The sequence below is a fragment of the Triticum aestivum genome, chromosome 5D (assembly GCF_018294505.1).
Source record: "Triticum aestivum cultivar Chinese Spring chromosome 5D, IWGSC CS RefSeq v2.1, whole genome shotgun sequence".
NCBI lineage: Eukaryota > Viridiplantae > Streptophyta > Magnoliopsida > Poales > Poaceae > Triticum > Triticum aestivum.
In genome coordinates, this window is record NC_057808.1 from 449,182,989 (window position 1) to 449,205,404 (window position 22,416).

A 22,416-nucleotide genomic window follows, 5' to 3' on the forward strand; every position below is an offset into this window, starting at 1 on the left:
GTAGACATAGAAATTTGCATAATACATACGGATCTGAATATGGCAGACCCGTTGACTAAACTTCTCTCACAAGCAAAACATGATCACACCTTAGTACTCTTTGGGTGTTAATCTCATTAGTTACAATGCTTGCAAGGCTTATAGTGATGTGAATTACCGAGTGGGCCCAGAGATACCTCTCGGACAATCGGAGTGACAAATCCTAATCTCGAAATACACCAACCCAACAAGTACCTTCGGAGACACCTGTAGAGCACCTTTATAATCACCCAGTTACATTGTGACGTTTCGTAGCACACAATGTTCCTCCGGTAAACGGGAGTTGCATAATCTCATAGCCATAGGAACATGTATAAGTCATGAAGAAAGCAATAGCAACATACTAAACGATCAAGTGCTAAGCTAACGGAATGGGTCAAGTCAATCACATCATTCTCCTAATGATGTGATCTCGTTAATCAAATGACAACTCATGTCTATGGCTAGGAAACGTAACCATCTTCGATCAACAAGCTAGTCAAGTAGAGGCATACTAGTGACACTCTGTTTGTCTATGAATTCACACAAGTATTATGTTTCCGGTTAATACAATTCTAGCATGAATAATAAACATTTATCATGATATAAGGAAATAAATAATAACTTTATTATTGCCTCTAGGACATATTTCCTTCAGTCATGCCGGTGAGGATAGAAATCATGATGGTACTTTGGAGATGGAGTTCAAAGGCACAAGATGATGATGGCCATATCATGTCACATATTTTGATTGCATGTGATGTTTATCTTTTATACATCTTATTTTGCTTGGTTCGGCGGTAGCTTTATAAGATGATCCCTTACTAAAATTTCAAGGTATAAGTGTTCTCCCTGAGTATGCACCGTTGCAACAGTTCTTCGTGCTAAGACACCATGTGATGATCGGGATTGATAAGCTCTACGTTCACATACAACGGGTGCAAGCCTGTTTTGCACATGCAGAATACTCGGGTTAAACTTAGCGAGCCTAGCATATGCAGATATGGCCTCGGAACACTGGAGACCGAAAGGTCGAACGTGAATCATATAGTAGATATGATCAACATAGTGATGTTCTCCATTGAAAACTACTCCATCTCACGTGATGATCGGACATGGTCTAGTTGATATGGATCACGTGATCATTTAGATGACTCAAGGGATGTCTATCTAAGTGGGAGTTCTTAAGTAATTTGATTAATTGAACTTTAATTTATCATGAACTTAGTCCTGATAGTATTTGCATATCTATGTTGTAGATCAATAGCTTGCGATGTAGTTTCCCATTTATTTTTGATATGTTCCTAGAGAAAAATAAGTTGAAAATGTTAGTAGGAATGATGCGGACTAGCTCCGTGATCTGAGGATTATCCTCATTGCTGCACAGAAGTATTATGTCCTTGATGCACCGCTAGGTGACATACCTATTGCAGGAGCAGATGCGGACGTTATGAACGTTTAACAATGCTCAGTATGATGACTACTTGATAGTTTAGTGCACCATGCTTTACGGCTTAGAACCGGGACTTGAAAAATATTTTGAATGACATGGAGCATGTGAGATGTTCCCAGAGTTGAAATTGGTATTTCATACTCATGCCCGTGTCGAGAGGTATGAGACCTCTGACAGTACTTTGCCTACAAGATGGAGGAGACTAGCTCAACCAGTGAGCATGTGCTCAGATTGTCTGGGTACTACAATTACTTGAATCAAGTGGGAGTTAATCTTCCAGATAAGATAGTAATTGACAAAGTTCTCTAGTCGCTATCACCAAGTTAGTAGAACTTCATGATGAACTATAATATGCAAGGGATGACGAAAGTAATTCCCGAGCTCTTCGCGAAGCTGAAATTGGCGAAGGTAGAAATCAAGAAAGAGCATCAAGTGTTGATGGTTAACAAGACCACTAGTTTCAAGAAAAGGGCAAAGGGATAGAAAGGGAACTTCAATAAGAATGACAAGCAAGTTGTCACTTCCATGAAGAATCCCAAAGCTAGACCCAAGTCTGAAACTGAGTGCTTCTACTTCAAAGGAAATGGTCACTGGAAGTGGAACTGCCCTAGATACTTGGCGGATAAGAAGGATGGCAAAGTGAACAAAGGTATATTTGATATACATGTTATTGATATGTACATTACTAGTGTTTATAACAACCCCTCAGTATTTGATACTAGTTCAGTTGCTAAGATTAGTAACTCGAAACGGGAGTTGCAGAATGAACAGAGACTAGTTAAGGGTGAAGTGACGATGTGTGTTGGAAGTGGTTCCAAGATTGATATGATCATCATCGCACACTCCCTATACTTCCGGATTAGTGTTGAACCTAAATAAATGTTATTTGGTGTTTGCGTTAAGCATGAATATGATTTGATCATGTTTATTGCAATACGGTTATTCATTTAAAGTTAGAGAATAATTGTTGTTCTGTTTACATGAATAAAACCTTCAATGGTCATACACCCAAGGTGAATGGATTATTGAATCTCGATCGTAGTGAAACACATATTCATAATATTGAAGCCAAAAGATGCAAAGTCAATAATGATAGTGCAACTTATTTGTGGCACTGCCGTTTAGGTCATATTGGCGTAAAGCGCATGAAGAAAAACCATGCTGATGGGCTTTTGGAATCACTTGATTATGAATCAGTTGATGCTTGCGAACCATGCCTCATGGGCAAGATGACTAAGACTCCGTTCTCCGGAACAATGGAGCGAGCAACAGACTTGTTGGAAATAATACATACTGATGTATGCAGTCTGATGAGTGTTGAGGCTCGCGGCAGGTATCGTTATTTTCTGACCTTCACAGATGATTTGAGCAGATATGGGTATATCTACTTGATGAAACATAAATCTGAAACATTTGAAAAGTTCAAATAATTTCATAGTGAAGTGGAAAATCATCGTAACAAGAAAATAAAGTTTCTACGATCTAATCGTGGAGGAGAATATTTGAGTTACGAGTTTGGTCTTCATTTGAAACAATGTGGAATAGTTTCGCAACTCACGCCACCTGGAACACCACAGCGTAATGGTGTGTCCGAACATCGTAACCGTACTTTATTAGATATGGTGCAATCTATGATGTCTCTTACCGATTTACCACTACCGTTTTGGGGTTATGCATTAGAGACAGCTGCATTCATGTTAAATAGGGCACCATCTAAATCCGTTGAGACGACACCATATGAACTGTGGTTTGGCAAGAAACCAAAGTTGTCGTTTCTTAAAGTTTGGGGTTGCAATGCTTATGTGAAAAAGTTTCATCCTGATAAGCTCAAACCCAAATCGAAGAAATGTGTCTTCATAGGATACCCAAAGGAGACAGTTGGGTACACCTTCTATCACAGATCCGAAGGCAAGACATTCGTTGCTAAGAATGGATCCTTTCTAGAGAAGGAGTTTCTCTCGAAAGAAGTGAGTGGGAGGAAAGTAGAACTTGATGAGGTAAATGTACCTGCTCCCTTATTGGAAAGTAGTTCATCACATAAATCTGTTTCTGTGACTCCTACACCAATTAGTGAGGAAGCTAATGATGATGATCATGTAACTTCAGATCAAGTTACTACCGAACCTCGTAGGTCAACCAGAGTAAGATCCACACCAGAGTGGTACGGTAATCCTGTTCTGGAGGTCATGTTACTTGACCATGACGAATCTACGAACTATGAGGAAGCGATGATGAGCCCAGATTCCGCGAAATGGCTTGAGGCCATGAAATCTGAGATGGGATCCATGTATGAGAACAAAGTATGGACTTTGATTAACTTGCCCAAATGATCGGCGAGCCATTGAGATTAAATGGATCTTCAAGAGGAAGACGGACGCTGATAGTAGTGTTACTATCTACAAAGCTAGACTTGTCGAAAAAGGTTTTCGACAAAGTTCAAGGTGTTGACTACGATGAGATTTTCTCACTCGTAGCGATGCTTAAGTCTGTCCGAATCATGTTAGCAAATTGCCACATTTTATGAAATCTGGCAAATGGATGTCAAAACTACATTCCTTAATGGATTTTTTAAAGAAGAGTTGTATATGATGCAACCAGAAGGTTTTGTCGATCCTAAAGGTGCTAACAGAATGTGCAAGCTCCAGCGATCCATCTATGGACTGGTGCAAGCATCTCGGAGTTGGAATATACGCTTTGATGAGTTGATCAAAGCATATAGTTTTATACAGACTTGCGGTGAAGCCTGTATTTACAAGAAAGTGAGTGGGAGTACTACAACATTTCTGATAAGTATATGTGAATGACATATTGTTGATCGGAAATAATGTAGAATTTTCTGGAAAGCATAAAGGAGTATTGGAAAGGAGTTTTTCAAAGAAAGACCTCGGTGAAGATGCTTACATATTGAGCATCAAGATCTATAGAGATAGATCAAGACGCTTGATAAGTTTTTTCAATGAGTACATACCTTGACAAGATTTTGAAATAGTTCAAAATGGAACAGTCAAAGAAAGAGTTCTTGCCTGTGTTACAAGGTGTGAAATTGAGTAAGACTCAAAGCCCGACCACGGCAGAAGATAGAAAGAGAATGAAAGTCATTTCGTATGCCTCAGCCATAGTTTCTATAAAATATGCCATGTTGTGTACCAAATCTATTGTATACCCTACACTGAGTTTGGCAAGGGAGTACAATAGTGATCTAGGAGTAGATCACTGGACAACGGTCAAAATTATCCTTAGTGGAATAAGGATATGTTTCTCGATTATGGACGTGACAAAAGGTTCGTCGTAAAGGGTTACGTCGATGCAAGTTTTGAGACTGATCCAGATGACTCTAAGTCTCAATCTGGATACATATTGAAAGTGGGAGCAATTAGCTAGAATAGCTCCGTGCAGAGCATTGTTGACATAGAAATTTGCAAAATACATACGGATCTGAACATGGCAGACCCGTTGACTAAACTTCTCTCACAAGCAAAACATGATCACAACTTAGTACTCTTTGGGTGTTAATCACATGGCGATGTGAACTAAGATTACTGACTCTAGTAAACCCTTTGAGTGCTGGTCACATGGCGATGTGAACTATGGGTGTTAATCACATGGTGATGTGAACTATTGGTGTTAAATCACATGGCGATGTGAACTAGATTATTGACTCTAGTGCAAGTGGGAGACTAAAGGAAATATGCCCTAGAGGCAATAATAAAGTTGTTATTTATATTTCCTTATATCATGATAAATGTTTATTATTCATGCTAGAATTGTATTAACCGGAAATTTAGTACATGTGTGAATACATAGACAAACAGAGTGTCACTAGTATGCCTCTACTTGACTAGCTCGTTGAATCAAAGATGGTTATGTTTCCTAGCCATAGACATGAGTTGTCATTTGATTGATGGGATCACATCATTAGAGAATGATGTGATTGACTTGACCCATTCCGTTAGCTTAGCACTTGATCGTTTTAGTTTACTGCTATTGCTTTCTTCATAACTTATACATGTTCCTATGACTATGAGATTATGCAACTCCCGATTACCGGAGGATCACTTTGTGTGCTACCAAACATCACAACGTAACTGGGTGATTATAAAGGTGCTCTACAGGTGTCTCTGATGGTACTTGTTGAGTTGGCATAGATCGAGATTAGGATTTGTCACTCCGATTGTCGGAGAGGTATCTCTGGGCCCTCTCGGTAATGCACATCACTATAAGCCTTGCAAGCAATGCAACTAATGAGTTAGTTGTAGGATGATGCATTACAGAACGACTAAAGAGACTTGCTGGTAACAAGATTGAGCTAGGTATTGAGATACCGACGATCGAATCTCGGGCAAGTAACATACCGATGACAAAGGGAACAACGTATGTTGTTATGCGGTTTGACCGATAAAGATCTTCGTAGAATATGTAGGAACCAATATGAGCATCCAGGTTCCGCTATTGGTTATTGGCCAGAGACGTGTCTCGGTCATGTCTACATAGTTCTTGAACCCGTAGGGTCCGCACGCTTAAAGTTCTGTGACGATCGGTATTATGAGTTTTTGTGTTTTGATGTACCGAAGGTAGTTCGGAGTCCCGGATATGATCACGGACATGACGAGGAGTCTTGAAATGGTCGAGACGTAAAGATCGATATATTGGAAGCCTATATTTGGACATCGGAATGGTTCCGGGTTAAATCGGGATTTTACCGGAGTACCGGGAGGTTACCGGAACCCCCCGGTAATTGTATGGGCCTTAATTGGCCATAGTGGAGAAAGAGAGAGGAGGCCAGGGCAGGCCGCGCGCCCCCTCCCCCTCTGGTTCGAATTGGACTAGGAGGGGGGGGGCGGCGCCCCCCCTTTCCTTCCTCCCTCTCTCCCCTTCCTTCTCTCCTAGTCCAACTAGGGAAGGGGGGATCCTACTCCCGGTGGGAGGACTCCTCCAGGGCGCGCCATAGGGGCCGGCGCTCTCCCCCCTCCTCCACTCCTTTATATGCGTGGCCAGGGGGCACCCCATAGACACACAAGTTGATCATTGATCTTTCTTAGCCGTGTGCGGCGGCCCCCTCCACCATAATCCACCTCGGTCATATCGTAGCGGTGCTTAGGCAAAGCCCTGCGTCGGTAACTTCATCAACACCGTCATCACGCCGTCGTGCTGATGAAGCTCTTCCCCGAAACTCTACTGGATCGTGAGTTCGCAGGACGTCACCGAGCTGAACGTGTGCTGAACGCGGAGGTGTCGTACGTTCGGTACTGAGGACCGGTCGATCGTGAAGACGTACGACTACATCAACCGCGTTGTCATAACGCTTCCGCTTTCGGTCTACGAGGGTACGTGGACACACTCTCCCCTCTCGTTGCTATGCATCACCATGATCTTGCGTGTGCGTAGGAAATTTGTTGAAATTACTACGTTCCCCAACACTCTCCCCCTCTATCCCGGCGGCGCCGGAATGCCGCCGGGGCCATCATCGTGACGGCGATCTACACCAACAACTTCGCCACCGTCATCACCAACTCTCCCCCCTCTATGCAGCGGTCTAACTCCTCTTCTACCCGCTGTAATCTCTACTTGAACATGGTTCTCAACGCTATATATTATTTCCCAATGATGTATGGCTATCCTATGATGTTTGAGTAGATCCGTTTTCTCCTATGGGTTGATTGATGATCATGATTGGTTTGAGTTACGTGTTTTATTATTGGTGCTGTCCTATGATGCTCTCCGTGTCGCGCAAGCGTGAGGGATCTCTGCTGTAGGGTTTGCAATATGTTCATGGTTTGCTTATTGTCTGCGTTGCGTGAGTGATAGAAACATAGACACGGATAAGTGGGTTATGGCGTATGGGAATAAAGAGGACTTGATACTTTAATGCTATGGTTGGGTTTTACCTTAATGATCTTTAGTAGTTACTGATGTTTGATAGAGTTTCAATCATAAGTGCATATGATCCAAGAAGAGAAAGTATGTTAGCTTATGCCTCTCCCTCATATAAAATTGCAATAATGATTACCGGTCTAGTTATCGATTGCCTAGGGACAAGTAACTTTCTTGTGACAAAAAGGTCTCTACTAAAACTAACTTAGTTGTTTCTTTATCTAAACAACCCCTAGTTTTTATTTACGTACTCTTTATTATCTTGCAAACCTATCCAACAACACCTACAAAGTACTTCTAGTTTCATACTTGTTCTATGTAAAGTGAACGTTAAGTGCGCGTACAGTTGTATCGGTGGTCGATAGAACTTGAAGGGAATACAAATCCTACCTTTAGCTCCTCGTTGGGTTCGACACTCTTTTTTATCGAGAAAGGCTACAACTTATCCCCTATACTTGTGGGTTATCACTTACCAGCTTCGAAACCGACAAAGAGGACCGGGGGGGAGGGCATGGCTGAGACGAGGATGGCCAGACAAAGTCCAAGCAGAAGGGGAGAAGTAGCTCCTCTTGTCGAAGAGTTATGCCGCCGCCGCTTGCGCAGATTTGAGTCGCCGCCAGCGCCAAGAAGTGAGGAAGGGCTTGTCCTAAAGCAAGAGGTGACCGGGTAAATGTGGGCTGAGGCTGATTTTGCGCCATCCCGCCTTCGCCGATTTCCTTTTGCATCCATCTCTGCACCCGTTTCCCGCTGCACCGCGGCGTACGCCATGCCCACTTTTGTGCCCAACTCAGGCTGGCTCGCTGGAAAACGACCGATTCGAGCATTCCCAGCGAGCCAGGCTCTAGGGCGCTTGAGGGGGGGGATGCTCCAGGAGGCGTTACGGTGGTCGGTGACGGACGCAGGCCACCGCTTGCCGTCCACGCCTCCGCCCCGCCTTGCGATGGCGGTCCATGGCAGATGTCGTGACACACCCTCCTTGTCTCGCTGCACGACGTCCTCCTTGCGTGATCTAGTGTTGGCGCCGGAGGTCCTCCGAAACCAGGACCTCGCGGTCGAATGGCCCCTCACCTTGTCTCAGACACGAAGGAAAGTGACGCCCACCGCCACCGGTTACCCAACCAAACCGCGCTGGAGAAGGGTTTCCGGGGCTCGAAGCGCGACACGGGCCAACAAGCAAAAGAGAGCGCCGCGAAGGCCAAAGCCTTTCTTTGTGGACGCACAATGGTAACCACAACGATTATTGGGTAGGTCCTCCTCGGACGAAGATGATGCCGATAGTGGCCGCCCGACCACCTTTGAGTTGCACGACAACTTCGGGCGGTTGTTCAATAGCCATTAGGTAAGGCTTAGTTTATGTTTCAACTATGTCGTATGTTTAATTATTTGATTTATGTCATATGAATGTGCCAGCTTCAAGTTTTGTGTCAATTGAGGTCCGTTTGGAAATTTCGGAGGGGGGGGGGGGGAGGGGACAAATGGCGGATGTCGCTGAGCACCTCGCTTTCGGCGGGTAATTTGGTGACATCGACATGTCAAAATACAGACGGCTAATAACTTCATATGCACGCCTTTGGAGATGCCATACGATTCCGCAAATGGGAGACGAACAAAAGGGAGTTGATTTTGTACACACAACCGCAAGTGTTAGAGTTTACGACTTACCTATTTGTGCATCTTATAAATTAATCAAAACATCTATATAACATGGCTAACCTGCAAGAAATTCATGCAAAACTGCAATCGAATATATCCTGCACAAAATAAGATACAAACATTCATGCGCAAAAACAACATGGAAGAATATCATACCGAAACCAATATTCAATGAAAACATCGCTCTCTTAACGTCTCGTATTTTTTTCAGCGGCACTATTCAACGCTGATTTTGTCTTTTCAAGTTAAAATTTTGTGTGGCAATAAAACATCATCCTCTTAACATCCCTTTTTTTTTCAGTTTTTTTGAAACTTCAAAACATCTTTTTTTTGTGGTTTTCATCGGTTTTCACCGAATGTTAGTTTCCGTATGATATTCAAAACGATTGTTTTTCTCTTAACACAATTTTATCATATTACTGTCTGAATTGTTCCAGGTGCTCGACAAATCTTGAGAATGCATAATCATAGTCTTTTCTGTGAGTTTTTTTTTTGGGTGAACTTTTAAGAATGCGAAGTGCCTGTGTGTTCAATTTTTCAGTTAAAAAACTCAGAATAAGTATGTCATGAAATGCAAATTTTTCTAGACCCCATCTTCATGAAATTCTGCAAATTTGTCTGAATCTTGAAATTTGTCTGAAATTACTGGGGAAAAAATCGTCTGAAATGTGTTCCCTCGAGTTCAGGCTTCGGAGGGAGGCAGAGAAGATAATTCTGAAGCCAAACAGCTCCGCCTCCGCCATGGCCATGGCCACCTTCGCTGCCACTCCCGCGCTCCTCTCCACCCCGCCCCTCAACCCCCCAGCCCCTCCAGTCCGGCCGCACCCGCCCCGCGCCTCTCCCCGCCTCCGCCTCCGCCTCCGAATCCCGCGCCGCCGCCCCGTCACCGCCCCCGCAGCCGCCCACGCCGCCAGCTCCCTCTCCTCCGCCCGCGGCGACCCGCGCGAGGCGGAGGCGGCGGTGGCCGAGCTGCTGCGGGACCACGGCGCGTCGCCGGAGGACGCGGCCGCCATCGCGGCGCGCGCGCCGGGGTACGCCGCCATGCTGGCCGACGGCGTCAGGGAGCTGGACGAGCTCGGGCTCTGGGCGTCCTGGAGCGCCGGGGCGGGCGCGCGCGCCGGCGCCGAGATGGGCGCGCTCGGGTTCGGCAGGAAGGTGTACTTCATGGGGCGGAGCCGGCGCGACGGCGCCGTCGTCCCGCTCGTCGAGAGCCTCGGCGTGCGCCTCTCCTCCGCCAAGCTCATTGCGCCCTACGTCGCCGCCGAGGGCCTCCCCGTGCTCATCCGCAGGGTGAGTGGCCATGGCATACGTTCATGTAATCAAAGTTCCATCTTGGAAGCTGCCCAATCTAGGACATCACCTCTGTATTAGAACAGAAACAGAGTTTACAGCTTGCGCCACTAGGAACTTACTAAGCACCATTGCTTGAGTCGGTTCTGTAAAAAATTCAAACTATCTAATGTAACCATTTACTGCATACAAATTAGAAAATGTGTAGCAAATTTTCGTTGACACTCCTAAATGATGGCATCGCATCTCTGATATTTTAACAGTATGGATTATGGCTGTGTCAGATAAGTTTCTTTCGACAAATGTGGCAATATTTGTTACTATCTTATGTTCAGTAGGTTGCAGCATTTGTTGCTTACGGTTTTTATTCGTGCATAGGCTAAGTTCTTGAAGGAAATGCTGTTTTCAAGCAGTGGCTATGAAACTCTAATCGGACGGAATGCTAAGCGCATGATGGCGCACTTGTCAATACCCGCAGATGAGGCACTCCAGAGTACGCTGTCATTTTTTGAAAAAGTAAGTTTCACAGTCCCAATGATTGGTAAAAGCATATCACTGTTTCCTCATAAAAGTTTCATGGCGTTAAATGTCTCTTGAAATTTTATGTTTCTCAAACAATATAACTGCAGATGGAGGCCAGACATGGTGGTCTGAGCATGTTGGCACATGGGGATGTGTCATTTCCATATCTCATCGAATCATTTCCAATGCTTCTTCGATGCTCAGAGGAGAATCATCTTAAGCCATTAATTGATTTCCTCAAACACATTGGAATTCCCAAGCCAAGGATTCCATCAGTTCTGCTGGCATTTCCTCCTATTATGCTTTCTGACGTCGAAAAGGATATCAAGCGAAGGATTCATGCCTGGGAGAAGGTATACTAAAAGTACATGATTCTCAACTGAATCCTTATGTTTGTGAACGATTTTGGAACCTGCATTTTTTTCTCTCTCTAGACAACAAGTGCAGTAATGTATTATTATTCTTTTTTTTCCTAGGCTGGCATAGAACAAGAATATATTGGTCGGATGTTGTTGAAGTATCCATGGATTCTTTCAGCAAGTGTGATAGAAAACTACAAGCAGGCGCTTTTGTTCTTCAACAGAAGAAAGGTAACTGGGGGAAAAAATCATACTATGCCAACATGGCTTAAGATATCTGTTATATGCTGTGTTTGTTTGTAGTCTATCATAATTGGATACGATAGTGTTCGTAAATCAGGTTCTTGCTTTCAGATTTCCAGTGCATTTCTTGGTACCGCTGTCAAAAGTTGGCCTCACATTCTGGGTTGTTCAACAACAAGAATGAACTCAATTCTGGTGCTGTTTGATGATCTGGGCATCAGTAAGAAAATGGTAGTTCCTGTTCTTACATCAAGTCCACAGTTGCTGCTGAGAAAAGCTAACGAGTTTTTGCAGGTATGTATATTCATTCGCTTTGCTTTTTGTGTAAACTCCATTGGTAGTGGAAAAGCTTCTTTACCTAGCTTTAGCTCTTTTTCTTCTTTTGGCAAATAACAATCTATTGTCAGTAAATATTTTTTTTTGTCAGTATCATACATGTTACGTTAAGTTGACATCGATAATAGGTTTCATCATTATATTTTGAGTTTTGCAATTTTATATTGTTGCCCAATTATTCCAAATAAAAATTGCTAGGATTACGACTTAGGAGGCATGAATGTGTGGCCAACCTCTAGTCCTAAATGGTTGACATAGGTTCATAGCATACTTTCCTGTCAGTATGTAGTTGTTACACGGAGCAAGTCTTTTAGTTACATTGTGATCCATATTTAGGGATGATCTTGAGTCATATTTTTACATGTATATCTTCCAGCAACTGGTTATCTTTGTACTAATCGCCCTGCCTCATGTCCCAGGTTGTTTCCTTTTTTGAAGATATGGGTTTCGATAAGAAAGCAGTGGGAAAGATTGTCTGTCGTTCTCCAGAAATTTTTGCTTCAGATGTGGAGAATACCCTCAAAAAGAAAATCGACTTTCTTATTGACTTTGGTATTTCCGAGCGTCACCTTCCTCGTATCATTAAGAAGTACCCAGAGCTTTTATTGTTGGACATAAATCGCACACTGCTCCCCAGGTATGACAAAAATGACATTTGGTTTTATTGCAAAGTCTTAGTCAATGCAGTTGATAAGTGTATTGTTCTTGTAAACTTGTAAATGATGTTAACTCACTGCTCATCTGGCTATGAGTAGTTAGACTAGGCAGGCAGGTACCCTACACTCAATATTTATTTAGTTAGGGCCTTTATGGGTGGTTTTCACCTAATTTTCGCCGAGCTTCATATTACCCTTGCACATAAACACATAATTTCAGATGAGACATAACTAACAATTAGAAAACTGTGCCCAAGTAAAACTCTGTGTTCAAGTTTCCGGCGACCCAGCTACTCCTCATGTAAAGATCTGCTATCAGAACTACTGGCTAAGCAAGTTACACCAACACGTCACTATTGGTAAAACATTTGAAATATGTCCAGTTACAAGATAGAATCAACTGTAGCCTACCCCAACTTGTTTGGGACTAAAGGCTTTGTTGTTGTTGTTCAAGATAGAATCAACTGTGCTTATGATCTCAAGTCATTGTAGTCAATAGCTGGTTTTACTATTTGCTGCTTACCTGAAGTCTAATTATGTGATTTTCGCTAGTAACGCTAAAACGTTGTCTTAATTTGTAAATGTTAATTCTGATGTTTACAGAATGAATTACTTTCTGGGGAAGGGCTTGTCTAAGAAAGATGTCTGCTCAATGATCTCTAGATTCTCCCCACTTCTGGGGTACAGTATTGAGCATGTTCTGAAACCAAAGCTTGATTTTCTATTGCAAACCATGAAGAAACCACTTAAAGCGGTTGTGGAATATCCAAGGTACTTCAGCTATTCTCTTGAGGGGAGGATAAAGCCACGGTTTTGGATAATAAAGAGTAGAAACATAGACTGCAGTCTGACAGACATGCTTGCCAAAAACAATGAGCTTTTTGCTGAAGAGTACCTTGGAATAGAAACATGACCTGTGGCTCCTCTACAGTCAAGCAAAAGTGGTTAATTTCTAGACTTGAAACAAGAGCGGACTATGTTACTGTGTCTGATTATACAGCTTTATGATTCCATCTGGATCCGGGAAGCTGTCTTACAGATGGGAAGCCACTTCTCGAGTCTTCAACATTCAGAAGGTACATGTATTGGTCGTGTTCTTCTTTACTCATTGTTAGAATACCAGTTTGTCGTGATGGGGAGTACTTTTGCAATCGAGGTAACAAACGCCTCAAATTTTCACCATGCAAAGAAGTTCTTCAGTAGTACTCATGGCTGACTTTGCATATCAGTAGAGCCCCAAAATCTGAACTGCATTTAGATACTGGTTTCCACTTTCCAGTGTTCTTCTGGCCTCATTTGCAGACATTTCAATGTTGTTTGTTTTAGTTTTTTCAACCAGCGTGTATTTTCGGTGTCATTTAATGCACAGATATACCTATTAGGCATGTATGTTAATTTGTTTCGGCATATTATTTTTCCAGGTCTTATATGATAAAGTCTGGTTTGCAACTTGAGAAAAAAGGAAGTATGCTCTCTAACTTTGCATGAATAGTTGAATACCAGCACGAATTATTGGATGGCCACGGCACCATTCTTTCTCTGGGAAATTTTTGGACCTTGTCCGTTGGGATATCCCCTTGAGACCAGTTGAGGAACTGAAGGCCAAACCCGACACCATTGACGACAGAGACCAACTGTTGAAATATTACCTCTGTTTCTATACATACATATGTGAAGCTGCACTTGCTTGTATCAGCAAGAGCGCTGCGTCAGCAGCAAAGCCCAACTCTTGTGCTTGGCATCTGGAGGAAGGTTCTCACATCTGGTGCGTCGCCAACCGACAGGAGCAGGAACTCTGCTCTGTTGGTGCAGTGGATTGGTATGCGCTTCTCGTTGAGGCATAGGAAGCAGGAAGAGGCGAAGGTTGCAAGGTCGGTTTCGCCGCGGATGCCTTTTTTGTTGTTGTTGTTGCAACAGTTTTACCCTTTTGTACTCACTGTATACATGGACGTGCTGTAATTGGATTTGTGATAGTAAAGAGTTGTAGATTTCACTGGATCTGCCTGCTGTATGCTGTTATATAGCTTGTGCATCACCAAACTTTCGTCGAGTACATAATTAATATATGCAACTGAACTGAGATGACCAGCATGTGTACTACAAACACCTTTTCTTTGCGTGTCCATACTTGCCCTTATTCCCAAGTTCACTATATGCATTCTGATCCTTTGCATGAGGTTTAGACAGTGTGGTTCACTGAAGAAAAATAATCCCAACACTCCATATGCAGTATGTACTCGGAAGAAGTTGCTGTGATCCTGCTCAACACATGCTTTAGATAACACATGAGTTGTTTGTAGGGAACAACACAAATGCTCAAGAAAATTTAGTCAGGTGGAGACACATCCAAATCAACAAGAAATCTTTCCCTAATTTAATAATAAAACACGGATTGACTCCTTGGGTTCATCGTCACAATACGCTTCTTTCTGTGATTTTACGCTTTCAATTTGAATTTAATAAGAAGATATATATATATACGAGGTGGTACTAATTCGAGGACATATGCCGCTTTAATTTGCCACCTTAAGTCCGAAAACTGTTGGGCCACACGGCCGCCGTGCTGGGCCTGGTCCACTTTTATTTTCCTTCAACTCAGGGGGCAAAAAAAATAGTGCCGGCGGCGTGGGGGATCAAACCTTCCATCGCAAAGGCTGCATCCAGCTGCTCTACTCCACAATTGCATGCTGATTTAGGATTAGGTACATAAGGAAATAGTCCGACATCGTCTGTCCCCGGCTGGGCCTATCTGGCGCCCCTGGTGGGCCTATGTGTGCACATAAAATCAGCCCACCAATCCGTTAATTTGCCTATTTATAAATAGTCCCACCTTGCTATCTTAAATTAAATTCTTCTAATTTATATATGTCTTTTAGGTTTCAGGGTCTCAAGGAGCGACTCGGGAATCAAACTATTTCAAACGATCTAACGGATTAGATCTCAGAGAGAGAGATAACGAGGGACAACGATGAAGCCAAGGAAGAGAGACCTAATAACTGCTTGACACGTTTGGGAGTATGGAGACATGCTACAAGGATAGCTACAAGATGAATCGTTCTTGGCTCACAGCTACATGACAGCTATGTTTTTTTTACTTCTCCATCTATTTCTGCATATTAAGTCATAAAATCCCTCGATAATTGGTAAAGAGTAGAAGATATGTGCCAGAATCAACAATTCAACACATATAGTTACAAAATAAAAAAAATATTATACTGATAAACAACACATCATAATCGATCAAACTTGCATGCAGAAGCGTTTTCAGAATAAAAGAAAATTAATACAAAGTAATATACCCTACTTAAATTAAATAGTATTTTAAGTAAAAACTGATTTGTATCCTTACCGATGGATTCCACTAAAATGCATAATCAATCACTATATAATCAGATTGACATAATATGACATTTTTATTTCGTCGGAGTTGTACGGTTGCAATTTAAATCTAAATAACTGAAAGTTGTAAGAAAAGAAAATACATCAAAATCACAGCTGGAATAGTGCATTAAAGAGAATGGACCACAACCGGTCATAAAAGAAAATTACATGACTCAGTCACATAATCTAGGATGTATCATACATTGTGTAATAGTGTAAGCTACAAAATACATCCATATGAGAATGTTCTGCTAATATTTAGAATGTTAGAGATTTGCACCAAGTTTATGAGCCATGATGAGCCGTTTCTACTCGATATCATGATGTTGAAAGAGAGATGGACCCGTTGCAACGCACGGGCCCTTTTGCTAGTTATAAATAAACCAGCAATAAAATGAAATCTGTCATCAACAAGAAAAAATAATAATAATCAGCAGCAGCACTAGGACAGGTGGGTCAAGGATTCAGTGTTTCCTATTACACACTAGAGACTTGCAGGTTGTTCAGAATAATCATGAAGCAATCCATACACCAGCTGAGTTAAAATCCATCATTCTTGAGACCGCACACAAAGAGACCACTAACTAGATGCTTGAGAGCAAGAGCTAGAGCTGCATTCCGACTTGCGGATCAGATGGACCGTCATCCTGAGCCTCCTGCTGCTCCTGCCTGCCAGTTCGACGAGGAGGATGTCTCCCTCCTTCGTCCCGGCTTGCGAGACAATGTCCTGCCAGAATGAGCAAATCCGCCTCACATTATTATTTTGCTGGATCATCAGCGCGCTACTCCACCGCATATTGCTACCCTCCAGCCTAAGTAGGAGAGGTGTTTGTTCGAGCGGGAGACGACACGCCGAAGCATACTCCATGCAGAAGGCCTGTTCACAGAAGAGCCCGTCAGTCAAGATGGCAATCCAATCTCTCTCAGGCCGACGATTCATTCAACAAGAAAATGGTTCTAAAATTTGCAAGCTTAATTTTGGATGAGAAATGGACTATGCATATTGCACGTGGTATCTGAAGTTCTGAACTCACCAGATGTGCCATCTTCGAAACATCGTATGCCGTCATCACCTTCACAAAGACAGGGAATTCAGATCCAATCGCCCGGACCTTCTCCTTAACTTTCTCCTCCTGTTGCACAGTTAGCTTCGTCGCCCCTGCTTGGGGCACTATGTAGGACTTGTTGGGCATAGGAGCTTCTATACCGGCTTCATTCGAGTTGCCAGCTTTGTGTCCTGAAAAACATGCCATATTTTCTTGTGGTGAGCATACGACAACCACAAGTCGATAGTCTAAAATATGGCAAATGGAAAGAAGTGCACAGGGCAACTATAATACTATGATCTGATTTAGTAGAAGGGCAGGATGTTGAACCCATCTTCTCAGCTTTTGCACGACAGCTTCGTAGCGGCCTCTGCTCCCTCCTTGACGTTGTAGTGTCTTTTCCCAGGACTTCATAATCAGAACTCAGGTCAGTAAGTTCATTGTCAGAACTCTGGTTAGTAACTGTAGGTGGGAGTGGTGGCTTTTCTTGGGCATTGGAAGAGTTTCCCATGGCAAAAGTTTTCTCACTACCGCTTGGGTCAAGGACAAGAACTTTGAGGCGAGCTTCCCCCTCAATTATGAAAATGAGGAAGTCATTCTGTTGTATGCACTGAGAAGCCACAAACCTATGCCACCCAGATTGGAGTACGATTTGATCCTCATTGTGCTTCTTTGCTCCAACAACGTATATACTCTTGTCAAGGGCTACAATCTTGACAACCTCCTCTTTGAACTGGCCCACAAGACTCAGTGGTATGTACTGCAGCATGTACCAAAAAAGAGAGACGAGGTTTAAAAGACAGAATCTTGATCAACATGAAAAGAATAACTAACATAACCAAAAAATGATTTGGGAAAACATGATGCAACTTACAACATGGCAGTCGCTCAAGCTGACATTGCTCTCGTCCATGGCTGCCACAAAAAGAGGAAATTCAGACTTGATGGTATTAGCCCATTCTAGCAATTTATCATCTTGTGCTTTGGTTACAAAGCTCCCGGGCAACATGGTATAGCCAAAGTGGGCTGAGCTATCAACATGTCCAGGATGAGGCACCACTTGTTCTGCACATCAAGAAAAATGTTACAATTAAAATCACAAAAGCATAGAGAAAACATTAAGACTTGAAGACTCTAATCCACTTTACCATTCAGCACATGATGATTGCAAGGTGGTTGAGAACAGGGCAAAAACTTGTCGCGGCCGGATGAATTGAATATTTGAACCTTAAAGGTTGAATTCCCACGGTACACGAACAACATGGGGTTGTTCTCTTCTATGTGATTTGCATCCACAAAGCCCCGCCACCCAGTCGTAAGAGTTATCCGGCCGAACTTGAAGAATTTAACACTGTACGTGCGACCATCAGGAGTTTCAAGTTTGATAGGCTCGGAGTCGGGGATCATATCTCTCAGCTGGCTTGAGACCTCCCACGGTATGCACTGTCAGAAGATTCACTTTGGTTAGAGTCAGATATAAGTTTCAGCGTCTGTGGGCACTGAGTTTCACACTATATGCAGGAAATGCAGACCAGACAATTCAGATTGCATGCACTAGCAGAGGATGCGGAAAACAAACAAAGCAAAGACTCGTATGCCCGGAACACACATTATAGGCTGAACGGTTCAAGTTTACATTTAAATGAGACGATTTAATTACCAAATTGTCATTTTTGGTGAACATTAATTAATTTATAAATAGCGGACTCATGATATGTAGTGCATCGGCAGTGTTCAGTACTAGTAGTAATTATCTCCACAAGTGGTTCGCACGCAGGCAGTAGTGTACTAAATCACAAGAGCTACTACTAGCTAGCTTCACTTGCAGTATCAACACACATGTGCAGAGTGAGTAGTTGTTTTGCTGCTTCCTCTTCATATGTTGTGAGTCAGTTCTTCCAAGTAAAATACCCTGAAGCAATTCAATTCTATCGTGTATACACCATCTACTACAGGCACACAACATAGCTAAGAAAGACAGTAAGCATTCTTTTCAGTGAAATTTTGAGCACCCCCAAATAATCATGAAAACCCCTTTCTAGGAGCATCGGAATTTCCCACTTGCAGTACTGACCAATAAACAGTTTGAAATGGCACATATAGTAGTACAGAGTGTTCTTCCTCCTGCTACCTTTTCTTCATCCATATGTTGTGAAACAAATTTTATCCCAGGCAGATTTTAGCATCCGTCACACAGCAACATTTTGATGAAATTTAACATTTTTGTCAGCGAAATCTTGAGCACCCACAAAAAAAAAACTCTGAAATTGAACCCTTGGCGTCGCAAGAAATGTACAGAGGAAACTGAATGGATCGAAGGAGGAGGAGGAGGGGTTGTGACCAGACCAGATGATCTTTGTCGTCGGAGGCGAAGAGGAGGAACTGCTTGGTGCCGTGGTCGTGGTTCCAGTAGCAGTAGCGCCTCCACTCCTCGCAGTCACCGCAGTCGCAGCCGGCGCCGCCCGCCCCGCCGCAGCCTGGACATGGACGCACGCACGGCGACCGCAGATCGTGTCAAGAAAAGGCGGCGAATGTCCATGGACGGGGAGTTGGTGGCAGGTCAGCTCACCTGGGTTGAAGAGCTCGCCCATGTCCATGGATCGCCGCCGCGCCGGTGCCCGGTCCGCCGCTGCCTGCGTCGCCGACGGACCCCAATGTGCTTCTTTTCTTTGGTTGATTGATCGTACTGGGGCCCGAGGGTGTGGGTGAAGCGCGCAGCGCAGCGAGCTCCCTCCCAAGCCCGAAAGGTAAACTGCGGCCGGTGGCCACTGAGCGCCCGACGCGTCACCCCTCCTCCCTCTCTCCCTCTCTCCCTCCGTCTTTTGCTTTGCTTGGGATTGGGAGGCTCCTCAATTATTTGACCTACCGCGGTAGATAGGTGGATACAATGCAGCACACACAGACACAGGTAGAGATGCGTGAGGTGATGCTCGCGTACCGTGGTGGTTCCTAAGAGCATCTCTAGCACATCCACTATAACTCTGCGAACTGCGTTTTTCCGGACATTATACGAGATGACAAAAAAAGGCCCACGTAGATCCTACAAATGAGGCCCGGCCTGTAAATGTTTTACGGGTGGTCCGTACCGACCGGCACTCCGGTATATATGCTGGCGCATGATAATTTTAGGGTTCCTATCCGTCATTCCTCGCATCCATCTCCGTCGCAAAATCCAGCCCTCCGGCAGCAATTTCCGGCTCCCCCGACCACCGGATCATGGCGGCAATGGCGTTCGCGGGTGCAGGGCGTGACGGCGGCGGCGGGGAGGGGGGGGGGGGGGGGGGTCGTCGTAACGACGACGAGGCCGACGGCTGCTCCCTCTGCCCTCCGCCCTCTGGTGTCGGACAGGCAAAGGGAGGCAGCACGCCTCCATGCCGTGAAGCCCTATAGCGCCGGAGCGAGGGCGTGGGCGAGCTTCCGTCGCCTCGGGTGGTTGTTCGACCCGGCCATCCAGCGCCCACGGGCGGCCAAGCGCGCGTGGTGGGAGGCGAAGGCCGCTGCCACCACCGGAGATGCGGCTGTAGCCATGCAGTTGCTGGCACTCCGGGAGGAGTATCAGCTCCAACAAACCATCTCCGGCACGCTGATCTACCACACGCTGCACAGCAACGAGCCCCCGCCCTGCAAGGCATCTCCGCGTGACAACGGCGAGGAGTAGATGCTAGTATGAATCATCTAGTTTTAGTACTTTAAGTTTGAACTATCTATGGGTGTGCTATGTGTGGAACTATCTTAGTTGTATGACGAATTATGCTAGGATGATATCTATGGCGCGAACTAGATATTTTAAATGAGTAAGAATTAGCCGGGATCTGTATTGCCGATCCCTCCATCGTCCAGCAAAAATTGTTTACGGGACACTGTAAACAAAATTTGAAGGACGGCGGTATACGGAATCCGCTAGAGATGCTCTAAGGGCATCTTCACTGGCGATCCTCAAACCTCCCGCATATGTTCGGACCGTATTGTAAACCATCCAACATGGGTCTGTATTGGTCCACGGCACGCTCCGGATGTACTTTCTCTCGTAACCGGAGACAAACGTGGGGAGCTTTGCGAGCGTCCAGACCGTTCCCAAGCCCGCTTCTGACCACAGTGGCCCACCCAAACCCCCCACTCGCCCCTTCCGTGCTTTTTTTTTATGCACACGCTGCTTACCGCGCCGCATTCATGCCGTCCTAGAGTACGAAGTGGCCGGCATTGATGCCGCACAATGTGACCGGACGGAGGGCGGCGCTGACCGACGCGACTTCTCGGCAGCCGCCACTTCAATCCGGACGCAGCTTCTCGATAAACCAACTCTGGGTGCAGCGGAAACAGAGCAACCGAGCACTCGCAATTTTCCCCTAATTATTCATGCATCAAGGTATTTGAACACATTGTACTACTATCTTCCTGCTGATGGATGATGAAGATCGTGAAACCTAATGGGCTTGGTGAATTATTTATCTCTTAGTACTTGCAGAGATGTTGAACACAATTATTTACTTTCAGAAGGGAAAAAAAGTGATCGTACAATATTGAATTCTTCTACAAGATCTTTGTGTGAATCCCTTTCTCTGATGAAAATAAAAAGGCAATCTATGAGCTAGCATGATTGCTCGGGTGTCACCCCATGTGCTACAGTGATTAAGAAGCCGATCCCTAGCTTGTTGGCTCGAAGATCTTCATGTGTACATTCATGTCGCATCAAAACCGTTCGCTATTCTGAAACTCCCGGCGCCTCCTACTCTCGAGCATCAAGAACGTAGGTAAACTGTGCATCCGGATACATGAACATGACGTGCTACTATTTTTGATTGATGAATCATAGAGAATAGATGCCTATCAAGGTTTTGACCTCCTTGTGGCACACAGAGTAAGGTGCTATCGTATTGAGAATGAGTGTGGAATGAGAGCAGAGAAGGAAATAGGATACGACTGAAAGACAGTGCAGCCATGAACGGTGCATGGAACTGAGGATCGATGAAGTTGCAGAGAGGTGTAGTGGTCTCGAGGAGATGAAGTTACAAGGAGCAGTGTTGCGAATTTAACGTAGCTTGATTTAGTGGATCTTGAGTAATAATGTCAGTATCCATATATCGTACAAATGCATGTGGATCTTCTTAAAGTCCCAACGCCGCTCATGTGGCGAAACAAGTTTCGAGGACTGATGGATTGGCCTCTGTGATATACCCTACTGAAGACAAACCTATACGAGATATTTTTTGAACTTAGTAGGGCCTCTGTGACCCGATCACAAAACCCAACCCTGCGATATGGAGCACCCTGCGCTCGGCCGACACAATTACGAATTTCGTAGAGTAGCTCGTTTGCCGTCCAAGGAAACAGAGCATGCATTGCATGCAGCTAGCGGCCCTAGCAAGTAAAAACAGAGGAGGAGCTGCTCTGCTCTGTTTCGGCAAATTGTAAAAACACCTTTACACTTTATTTTGTTACATGGGAATTGGTATCACCCACTTTATTTCTTACCCATATGCATTTATCGGATCAATTCGGGATGGTTGTTTCATTGTGATGCGTCTTTTTATTCCTTCTTATGCGAAAAGCAGGATTATCCCGGTCTCTGCATCGAGCGATGTACACAT

At 44.2% G+C, this 22,416-nt stretch overlaps 2 protein-coding genes across 2 annotated transcripts; one reads left to right on the top strand and one right to left on the bottom strand.

Annotated features, from left to right (window-relative positions):
• Positions 1–9,715: 9,715 nt before the first annotated feature.
• Positions 9,716–14,399, top strand: LOC123122629 (transcription termination factor MTERF2, chloroplastic). The gene is made up of 8 exons (XM_044542919.1): positions 9,716–10,285; positions 10,664–10,801; positions 10,915–11,160; positions 11,284–11,397; positions 11,521–11,703; positions 12,165–12,382; positions 13,005–13,477; positions 13,823–14,399. The coding sequence occupies exons 1-7, from the start codon at positions 9,737–9,739 to the stop codon at positions 13,312–13,314; spliced, it is 1,758 nt and encodes a 585-aa protein (XP_044398854.1). The 5' UTR covers positions 9,716–9,736; the 3' UTR covers positions 13,315–13,477; positions 13,823–14,399.
• Positions 14,400–16,182: 1,783 nt separating this feature from the next.
• LOC123122630 (B3 domain-containing protein Os12g0591400) lies at positions 16,183–19,677 on the bottom strand. Its single transcript, XM_044542920.1, has 7 exons — positions 19,398–19,677; positions 19,175–19,305; positions 17,977–18,271; positions 17,703–17,893; positions 17,123–17,588; positions 16,817–17,019; positions 16,183–16,659 (listed from the first exon to the last, which is right to left on the bottom strand). Exons 1-7 carry the CDS (start codon positions 19,423–19,425, stop codon positions 16,363–16,365), a joined length of 1,611 nt encoding a protein of 536 aa, XP_044398855.1. The 5' UTR covers positions 19,426–19,677; the 3' UTR covers positions 16,183–16,362.
• Between the last annotated feature and the right edge of the window lie 2,739 nt (positions 19,678–22,416).